At 37.3% G+C, this 10,972-nt stretch overlaps 1 protein-coding gene across 1 annotated transcript; it reads left to right on the top strand.

The window, feature by feature from the left end:
• Window positions 1-4,001: 4,001 nt before the first annotated feature.
• On the top strand, window positions 4,002-5,835 carry LOC112301411 (zinc finger protein 709-like). Its single transcript, XM_071219201.1, is given in 4 exon segments — window positions 4,002-4,122; window positions 4,329-4,389; window positions 4,777-5,597; window positions 5,667-5,835. Coding segments are annotated over 4 exon segments (1,083 nt in total). The 5' UTR covers window positions 4,002-4,088; the 3' UTR covers window positions 5,834-5,835.
• Window positions 5,836-10,972: the final 5,137 nt, after the last annotated feature.

Genomic DNA, 10,972 nt, shown 5'->3' with positions numbered 1-10,972 from the left:
ATTTATTTTTTAAGCCTCACCCAAGGAGATGTTCACTGTCTTCAGAGAGAGAGGAAGAGAAAGAGAGAAACATCAGCTGGCTGCCTCTCATATGCGCCCTGACTGAGGATCAAACCCGAAACCCCGGCCCTGACCAGGAATCGAGCCCACAACCCTTTGGTGTATGGGACAACACTCCAACCAACTGAGCCACCTGACCAGGGCCTTAAACAGTTTTGTCATATGCCACAAAGGCAATTTTATTTATTTCCTTTTCTTGTTTAATTGCATTAGCTAGGAATTCTAGTACATGGTTGACTAGGAGTGGTGAGAAGGGGACATTTTGCTTTCTTCTTTATGTTACTGGAAAGCATCTAATTCTTTTAGTGTACTCTGTGTGTGTGTGTGTGTGTGTATAACATGCTATATAGTTGTATACTCATACACATATATAATATGCATATACTGTATGTATGTGCGTGTGTGTGTGTAATATTTATAGACAGGGTTTAGAGCTTCAAAGGCCTGGACTGATACATTGACCACATAGTACTCTGTTTTGAGACACTGAGTAGTCACTGAAGGGCTTTGACCAGGGAAATAACATAACATGATCATAATATGATTTTAGAGAAATCATCCCTTTAAGGAAAGATAGATGCTTTTGTAGGGAGTGGGAAAATAAGAGGAGGACCAATCTAGATTGGTAGTCTCTGCAATCTAGAGAGAGTAATAAGGGCCTTAATAATTGAGCCATCTTGGCTTCTTAAATCCCGATCCCCAACCCACTTCACCTTCAGCAACCATCAGCTTGTTCTTTATAGACATGTTTTTATTTTGTTTTGTTTTGGTTTTTTGTGGGGTTTTTTTAGATTCCACATGTAAGTGAAATCATATGGTATTTGTCTTTTTCTGTCTGATATATTTCACTTAGCATAATACCCTCTGGATCCATCCATGCTCTCAGAAATGGTAGGATTTTATTTTATTTTTATTGCTGAATAATATTTCACTGTGTGTGTGTGTAGCAATTACATGTCTTTATCCATTCATCTATTGATGGACATCAAGGTTGCTACCATACCTTGGTTATTACTAGTAATGCTGCCATGAACATAGGGGTGTGTATATCTTTTCAAAATAGTGATTTGGATTTCTTCAATTAATACCCAGCAGTGGAATTGCTGGGTCAAGAGGTAGTTCTATTTTTAATTTTTTGAGGAACCTCCTACTGTTTTCCATAGTGACTATACCAATTTATAATCCCACCAACACTGCTCAAGGGTTACCTTTTCTCCACATCCTCACCAACACTTGTTGCTTGTTAATTTATTGATTATAGCCATTCTGACAAGTGTGAGGTGTTATTTCATTGCAGTTTTAATTTGTATTTCTCTGATGATTAGTGATACTGAGCATCTTTTCATGTCTGTTGGCCATCTGTGTGTTCTTTTTAGAGAAATGTCTGTTTGAGTCCTCTGCCCATATTTTACCTGGATTTTTTTTGAAGGGGTTTTGGTGTTAAGTTTACTGAATTTTTTCAATATATTTTAGATATAATCCCTTATTGGATGTATCACCGGTGAATGTCTTCTCCCATTCAGCAGATTGTCTTTTTGTTTTGTTAATGGTTCCCTTCACTGTGCAAAACCATTTTTGTTTGATGTAGTCTCATTTACTTATTTATTTTTTGCTGCCCATGCCCAAGGCAACATATCCAAAAAGATATTACCAAGAGCAATGTCAAAGAGTTGACTGCCTATGTTTTCTTCCAGAAATGTTATGGTTTCAGGTCTTACATGTATGTCTTTAATCCATTTTGAGTTTATTTTTGTACAGGTGAAAGAAAGTGGTTTAATTTCATTTGTTTGCATGTGTCTGTCGAATTTTGCCAACAACACTTATTGAAGAGACTGTCTTTATCTTATTGTATACCCTTGCCTCCTTTGGCTCCTTTGTTGTCGATTAATTGACTATATGAGCGAGGACTTATTTGAGGGCCTTCTATTCTACTTCATTGCTCTATATATCTGTTTTTATGCCAGTAAGTACCATACTGTTTTGATTATTGTAGCTTTGTAGTATAGTTTGATATCCAGGACCATGATACCTCCTACTTTGTTTTTTCAAGATTTTGTTGGCTATTTGGGGTCTTTTGTGGTTCGATATAAATATTAAGATTAGTTCTAATTCTAAGAAGAATGTCACTGACATTTTAATAGAGATGCATTGAATCTGTACATTGCTTTAGGTAGTAAGGACATTTTAACAATATTAATCCTTACAATCCATAAGCAAAGTATATCCTTCTATTTATATGTATCTTCTTCAGTATTTTTCTTTAATGTCTTACAGTTTTTCAGAGTACAGGTCTTTCATCTGTTTGGTTAAATTTATTCTTAGGTATTTTATGCTTTTGATGCAATTATAAGTGGAATTTCTTAATTTCTCATTCTGATAATTTGTTATTGGTGTATAGAAACACACTGATTTCGGTATATTGATTTTGTATTTTGCAACTTTGCTGAATTCATTTATTAGTTCTAACAGTTTTTTGTTGTTGTTGAAGTCTTTTTGGTTTTCTATATATAGGATCATGTCATTGGCAAATAATGAGAGTTTTACTTCTTCCTTTCCATTGGGTTCCTTTTATTTCTTTTTCTTGTCTGATTTCTGTGGCTAGGATTTCCAATACTGTGTTTAATAGAAGTGGTGATATTGGCCATCCTTTTTTTGTTCCTAATCTTAGTGCAAAAGCTTTCAGCTTTTCACCATTGAGTGTGATATGAGCTATGGGTTTGTCACATATAGCCTTTATTATATTGAACCATATTTCTTTTATAACCACTTTGTTGAGAGTTTTCATCATGAAAGGATTTTTGAATTCTGTCAAATGCTTTTTCTGCATCCATTGTGATGACCTATGTTTTTTTCTTTATTTTGTTAATGTGATGTATCACATTGATTGACATATGGATGTTGAACTGTCCTTATATCCCTGGGATAAAGCCTGCTTAAGTCATAGTCCTTTTAAGGTATTGTTGAATATGGGTTGCTAATATTTTGTTGTGAATTTTTACATCTATGTTCATCAAGGATATTGGCATGTCGTTTTATTTTTTTGTAATGTCTTTGTCTGGTTTTGGTATCAGGGTAATTCCGGCTTTGTAAAATGAGTTTGGGAACATTTCTTTATCTTCATTTTTTGAAATATAATAAGAAGAATATGTGTTAATTCTTTTTGAATGTTTGGTAGAATTCACCCATTAAGCAATCTGGTTGGTTCTAGACTTTTATTTGTTGGGATTTTTTCTTATTACTGCTTCAATTTCATTGCTAGTCATTGGTCTCTTTAGGGTTTGTATTTCTCCTTTTTTAGGCTATTTTTAGGCTATTTTTTAGGCTACTATTGTTCATAGTAGTCATTGTCTTTCTGTGGTGTTGGTTGTGACGTCTCTTTCATTTATATTTTATTTATTTGGCTCTCTCACTTTTTTTCTTGATGAGTGTAGCTAAAGTTTTTAATTTTGTTTATCTTTTCAAAGAACCAGCCCTTAGTTTTATTGATATTTTCCATTGTTTTTAAAACTTCTAGTTCATTTATTTCTGACCTGATCTTAATTATTTCCTTCCTTCTGTTTATTTTGGGTTGTGTTTGTTCTTGTTTTTCTACTTCCTTTCAGTGTAGAGCTAGATTATTCTTTTTCTAGTTCCTTTCAATGTAGAGTTTTCTGCTTTCTTTAGGTAGGCCTGTGTAATTATAAACTTTCCTCTTAGAACTGCTTTTGCTGCATTCCATGAAGTTTGAAAAGTTGTGTTTTTGTTTTTATTGTTTCAGATAGTTTTTGATATCCTATATTTTCTTTTTGGTCTATTGCTTGGTCAGCAGCATGTTGTTTAGTCTCCATATATTTGTGGGCTTTCTTCCAGTCATATGTGAATTTCTTATGAATTGAGTACAGATTCCTAGTGCTGTTCATCTCACCTATTCTGTATACATATTTGGGGTGTTTTAGGACTCAGTGGCCTTCGAGGATGTGAGTGTGAAGTTCACCCTGGAGGAGTGGGCTTTACTGGATTCTTCACAGAAGAAACTCTACAGGGACGTGATGAGGGAAACCTTCAGGAACTTGGCCTCAATAGGTAGGGATGACCACATTCTTTCTTACTTGCTTAGTCAATAGAAAACCAGTGTTGTGTGCTCCTCAATGGAGTTCCAAGGAGTGGAATGTGGAAAGGGAATACATTGGTAAATAAACCAGACATGGTCACTGCTCATCATGGACTATTATGTAACAGTTTTTCTATGAGGTTTTATAGTTTATTATTTTTCCTGGTATGCATTTTAGGAGAAATATTCAAAGACCATGACACTGAAGACCACTACAAACATCACGGGACAAGTTTAAGGTGAGTCACAGTCATGTGAGAGAGCAGTGTCCCATGAATCTGCATATGTCATGAAGTTTTTAAACAGCACATAAACCAAATGGGCCAAGTTTTAAATTTATTTATTCTTGCCATATTTTCATCAAAGTTTTTTCTCACATGTGAATTAGATGTTTAGTGTTTCAAAATTAGTACATTTAGAAATAGTATTTTGAAACCCCATTTATGAATACACTGTTTTGATAATAGCTATGATTAAGCCCTCTTGCAAAGCATTTAGCACTTTCAATCAGAAAGCACTGAAAACTTATACTTTCTTTGGATGGGGTAAAAATGTCATTCTAATAACTATTAATGTAAGATTATTAATAAATAAGATATTAATAATATCCTTCTCACTTTTTACAGCAGTCATATAGTAGAGAGACTGGGTAAAAGTAAACAAGGTAGTCAATATGGAGAAAACTTCAGCCAGACTCCAAATCATAACCAGAAAAAGAAAACTTCTACTGAAATAAAACTATGTGAATGCAGCGTGTGTGGAATCTTCATGAATCATTCATTCTTTAATAGGCATATGAGATCTCACACTACACCCAAATCATTTGAGTATCTGGAATATGAGGAAAAGCCATATAAATGTAAGGACTGTGGAAAAGCCTTCAAGTATCGCCAATCCTTTCGAAGGCATGAAAGGATTCACACTGGAGTGAAACCCTATCTATGTAAGCACTGTGATAAAGCCTTCAGTTGTCTCAGTTACTGTCGAACTCACGAACTGTCTCACACAGGAGAGAAACCATATAAATGTGAGCAGTGTGGCAAAGCTTTCAGTTGTCCCAGTTACTTTAGAAAACATGAAAGAACTCACACTGGAGAGAAACCTTACGAGTGTAAGCAATGTGGTAAAGCCTTCAGCTCCTTTTCATCCTTTCAAAGTCATGAGAGGTGGCACAGTGGAGAAAAGCCCTATGAATGTAAAAAATGTGGCAAAGCCTTCAGTTGTCCAAGTTACTTTTGAAAACATGAAAGAATTCATACTGGAGAGAAACCCTATAAATGTCAGCAGTGTGGTAAAGGCTTCAGTTGTTCCAGATCCTTTCGAAGTCATGAAAGGAGACATAGTGGAGAAAAGCCGTATAAGTGTAAAAAATGTGGTAAAGCCTTCAGTTGTCCAAGTTACTTTCGAAAACACGAGCGGAGTCATACCGGAGAGAAGCTCTATGAATGTAAGGAATGTGGGAAGGCCTTCATTTCTCCTTTCAGTGTTCAAAGACATATGATAAAGCACATTGGAGATGGGCCTTGTAAGTGTAAGGAGTGTGGGAAAGCCTTTGACTGTCCGAGTTCACTAAGAACACATGAAAGAATTCACACTGGAGAGAAACCCTATCGATGTAACAATTGTAGTAAAGCCTTCAATCATCCCACTTCTTTACGAAATCATGAAAGAACTCATACCTAAGAAAAAGTCTATGAATACTCTAAGGAATGTGGGAGAGCCTTTTGTGAAAATGTAAGAATCATACTGGAGAGATACCCTATATGTGTGAAGAATGTGGAAAAGCCTTTAGTTTTCTCATTTCCTCGGGAAGCTACACACACACATAGCTTCACGGTGGAGAAAATTTTACTAAATGTAAACAATATAGGAAAATCTTCACTTGTCTCAAATCTCTACCATGTGAAAGTATATACTGGGTAGAAATTATGTAACTGAAAAATAAGACAAATTTTTTATTTTATCAAATATTTTCCAAGTCGTGACAACTGCATTTGAAGTATATAAATCATATTAATGTAATGAATATGGATAGCCTGTTGAAAATTAATTCATGTAGGATACTGTAGAAATTTTATGACATGAAAAATAAACATACATACATGATCTTTATTACTGACCTATTCTTTAAGTAGTTCTCTGTATTATGGAGTTCTACTTACTTTTGCAAGTAAATACTGAATTATAGATTTGTGGGTGAATTGAAGTGTATTTCTCACATGCAAGTAGGTTTAATTTTTATATCATTTTGTAATTGATCTGTAAGGAAAGGACTATTGGAAAATGACATTTTGCTATTTGTTGTTTTTTTTTCTACTGGCGTCCTATGGCAAGTCTGGATATGTTTTACCCTTTCATGTCTCATATATATCATATACATATATACATTATATATATATTCCACCTTTCTTTCTTAACAGGAAACTACCTTTTCACTTGCCTGAAGAGCCTTATTTTGTTTTCCTTGTCAATAAATGAATTTGTAAGTATGCACAGTTCATCATAGAGTATAGTGTCATGAATTATTCTCATCTGTTGCCCCTTGTTCTTTATCATTCCTTCTGGTTGGGTTTGGGCAATAAGGTTTGAGTTAAGAAGAGAGATCTGTGCTGAGACAAAAAAATCTGGAGTTGGAGATGACCCTTCTTGACAGATATAGCAACATGAGTAATGTTGTGAACTACAGTTTCTAGAATCTGTTGCTTTTATGTTCCACGTTAGAATTCACCAAAGTCTATCTCACATGAACTTGGAACAAAAAGTGAAACAGGATTAGGCAGCCACCTATATAGACAAGACAGACAGATGCATAGGGCCTCTGCTAACACTTGCTTCCAGTCCATTTTCTTCATTCTTTGCCCTGCCAATCAAGAATATCCTCATCGACCATAAAAAAGAATGAAATCGCCCTGGCTGATGTAGCTCAGTGAATTGAGTGCAGGCTGTGAACCAGGGGGTCACTGGTTCGATTCCCAGTCAGGGCACATGCCTGGGTTGCAGGCCGGGTCCCCAGTGAGGGCCACAAGAGAGACAACCACACATTGATCTTTCCTTCCTTCTTCCCCCCTCCCTTCCCCTCTCTCTAAAAATAAATAAATAAAATCTTAAAAAAAGGAATGAAATCATACCATTTGCTGTTGAAAATGGGTGGACTTAGAGGGTATTATGCTAAGGGAAATAAGTCAGTCAGGGAAAGGCAAATACCATCTGATGATTTTTACTTATATGTGGAATCTAAAAACCAAAAGAAACAAAATTAAAACATTCTAGATATGGAGAATAGAGTGATGGTTGCCAGAGGGGAGGGGAATTGGGGGACTGGGTGAAAATGGTGAAGGGATTGAGAAATATGAATTGGTAGTTACAGAATAGTCAGGGGGATATAAAGTACAGCATAGAAAATAAGGTCAATCATATTGTATTAACTATGTACAGTGCCAGGTGGGCACTGGACATATCAAGGGAACACGTTGTAAAGTACATGGTTATCTAACCACTGTGCTGTACATCCAAGACTAATACAAAGTAATATTGAATATAAACTATAGTTGGGGAAAAAAAGAGTGTCTTCAAAACCACGAGTGGCTGGTTGACTTACATTTGATTTCAGTTTCTGGCTTCTACAGTTGAAGACCCAGTGCATTTTGGATTCCCCTGAAGTCCTGCAAGACTTCTTGTGTCTACCAGGCAAAAAATGTAGACTCTCATCATTGAGGATGCTCTCTGAAGGACTAACTACTCATCCCTAGATTGTATTTGGAAAAGGTCTAATTTGTATAGGAAACCCCTTGTTCTGTTGATACCGCTAGTGACCACGTGTTCCTGATTCCACTCTGACAGCTGCAGTGGTGCGGTCCAAAAGAACCGTGCTGGAGTTCGTTCCCGTGCTGCACGGCACTGACTGCCCTGACCCAGTCCTTCCTGTGAGACTTGGCGCCTTTCCGATATCAGGCACATTCTGGGTGTTTCCTGTTACAGCAGAATGTTAGTTCTCAATATGTTTTTAATTATCTTTGAGCACATATGATTGAAAGTATGAGCATTGTTTTCTCTGAGTGCTCTGTAGTTTTTTTTCTTAGAAATATTATATTAACTTTTCCAAGTACTTGTAAGCTGAGAAATAACTGGTTTTTATTTCCTGATGGGACGTATTAAATGTTTCATTGTAATTATATATTTTCAAATCAACTTATAATTTTCTCCATTTAATTGTATACATTCTGAATCAAAATTATCATGTGTGTACAAATTTAGATATTTTATTTTTTTTAGAGAGAGGGGCAGGGAAGGAGAGAGAGGAAAAGAAACACCGATGGGTTGCCCCTAGCATACACCTTGACCGGGGACCAAGCCCACAACCCAGGCATGTGCCTGGACTGGGAATCAAACTGGCAACATCTCACTTTGCAGGATGACATGCAACCAACTGAGCCACACCAGTAAGAGATAGATATTTTAAAACATTTTAATTTTTATTCTATTATAGTTAGAATTTTTGTCATGAGACTAGATTTTTATTCATTCATAATACCAGAAACTTAAATCATATGTTTTTCAGTCCCCTCCTGCCTAAGACACAGGATCAGCTCTGTAGTCAAAAATTGGGGTGCAGTAAATGCTAGTAAGAATGTTCACAAACCACAAATGGCTATTGTGTGTAACAGTAGCAGCAAAGGGACTTCTTACTGGATTTTGACTTGTGTTAAATTATTTGATTGCTAGTCAAAGAAGCAGGATATTTTTATGTATTGGATACTATGAGGAAGTAAACTTTATCCTGGGTGATCATAAGTTCTTATGATGAAAGCCAGGCTCAACACTAGATGAGTTGCCAGTTCACTGTTGAAACATCCTGAATGGGACTTAGAAAAAAGCAAACCTCCAATTGTTGGGAAGAAGCTAGAAAACTGGCTTAAAAATTATACCAAGCAATTCCTAAGGCTTTCCCAAAGTCTGTTGATTGAAGCAATATTCAGACTTGCTCATGAAAGTCTGGTGAATCCACTCATGACTATTACAATCAACTTCAGGTCATTTTTAAGGAAAATTTTGGTCTTCCCGCAGGTGCTGATTCCATTCAGGTAACTTTTTACTCTGTCAGTGGGCTGAACAGAGATCTTGCCCTCCAGGTTAAGAGGACCAGGATGGAATGGGAAACCACCTCCACTCTAGATTGAGTGAATTTGGCCCATCAGCCTGCCCATTCTTTAGATGAGCTACCTGGAAGTAAGATTGCCAAGATTTTTCATTTTGCGCCTTGGCAGAGGAGAGGCCCTAAACCCAAAGACCTCAAACTTTGGCCATTATAGCGAAGAGCTGGGACAATGGGGCACGGATTGCCCTAGGTCTCAGTGCTTCAGAGGCTGCCATCAGTCTTCTAACCGGCCTTCCCAAGGTCCTCCTTGCCTCCCCCGTGCCAGGGCCTTTCCCAGTCCTCTTAATCAGCTTGGACAAACTCCTCTTCAATTTGGTACGAAAACTATTTCTATACCTATTGAGGCTGGTGCTACCCTCTCAGTGCTCCATCCCACTGTCGTAAAACAGCCCCTGCCTCGGAGTAATAAAACAGTTCAGATAGTGGGGATTTTGTATAAACAGGTTCATGTTTCTGAACCTATTCATTTTTGTTTATTCCCTTTAAGAGATACATACTGTTCTCTCCTCTTTCCTCTGCTCCTACCCATTTGTTAGGCCAAGACTTCCTAGAGAAGTATCAGGTTGAAAGATCCTCCTGAAAGAGGAAAATAACCTTATGTTACAGCACCCTGAGTTCTTGCAGTCTCTTAGGGTAGAAATCAAGAGGTCACCAGAAACCGATGCAGACAAAGGTTTAGTTAGCCTGTGCACAAGGGAACCAGCAATGAAAAGGGAAAGGGAATACACTGCTCCCAGAATGCCTTAAGGGAAAGGCTTTTATTGGCAAGGGAGGGGAGAGCTCCTGTGCACTTTCCTTTTTCTGTTGGGTTGCTTGGCAACGATCCCTGTGCCTCTGAACTGAGGTTGTTCAACTAGGCATACACAGCAGTGGTTTCAATATCTGTCAAGAAGCAAGCAGTTAGAAGGGAGATAAAATTCTGCAAACTTTTTTGTCAAGCAGGGAGTGGAGGGGTGGTGACATTCTTGTGGTGGGCTTACTCAGTGTTTTATCTGGCTGTCTGGTGTCCTTGGCATCTGGGCAAGGGGCAGTGGGTCGGTGGCAGCTGTGCAGTTTTTCTTAGCAGGTACCCTTGGAATCTGAGGGCACAGGTCCATCAGCTGTCTCATTTAGACTTTGACAGAAACTGTCAGAATGGATAATTAGGTGAATTAAATGGCCTTTCAACATCTTTTATTCTGTTTATGATGGTTCAGCAGCTGAATATGGGATCACTGTTATGGATTGTTCCTATTGGATCAACTGCCATCTTGTTTATGGAAAAAAAATTGAACTAACATTGGCCGAATCCACAGCGCATCTCCTATTAAGATTAGCACTGATCCTTTAAAACCTCTTCCCAGAATTAATATCATATAAGTAAAGAGGCCCTTCAAGGTATGAAGCCAGTAATAGCAGATTACCTAACTTGGGGTCTTATTATCCCTTGCACTAGCCCTTGTAACATTCCCATTTTATCTGTGAGAAAAATCCAAAGGATTAGGTGGACATTTTTTCGGGATCTCTGAGCAATAAACCACATCATACCAGAGGCGACCCGTCAATGTTTCTCTTTCTCTCTCCTCCCCTTCCCCTCTCTCTAAAAATAAGTAAATAAAATTTAAAAAGAAAAGGAAAAAATGGCCAGAGAAGCCCAACAATCAGCTTCAGAGAAAGAAAAACAAGAT

Source organism: Desmodus rotundus, chromosome 9 (assembly GCF_022682495.2).
Source record: "Desmodus rotundus isolate HL8 chromosome 9, HLdesRot8A.1, whole genome shotgun sequence".
NCBI lineage: Eukaryota > Metazoa > Chordata > Mammalia > Chiroptera > Phyllostomidae > Desmodus > Desmodus rotundus.
The sequence above is the reverse complement of the archived record's forward strand: the minus strand, read 5'-3'. Positions and strand labels throughout refer to the sequence as shown.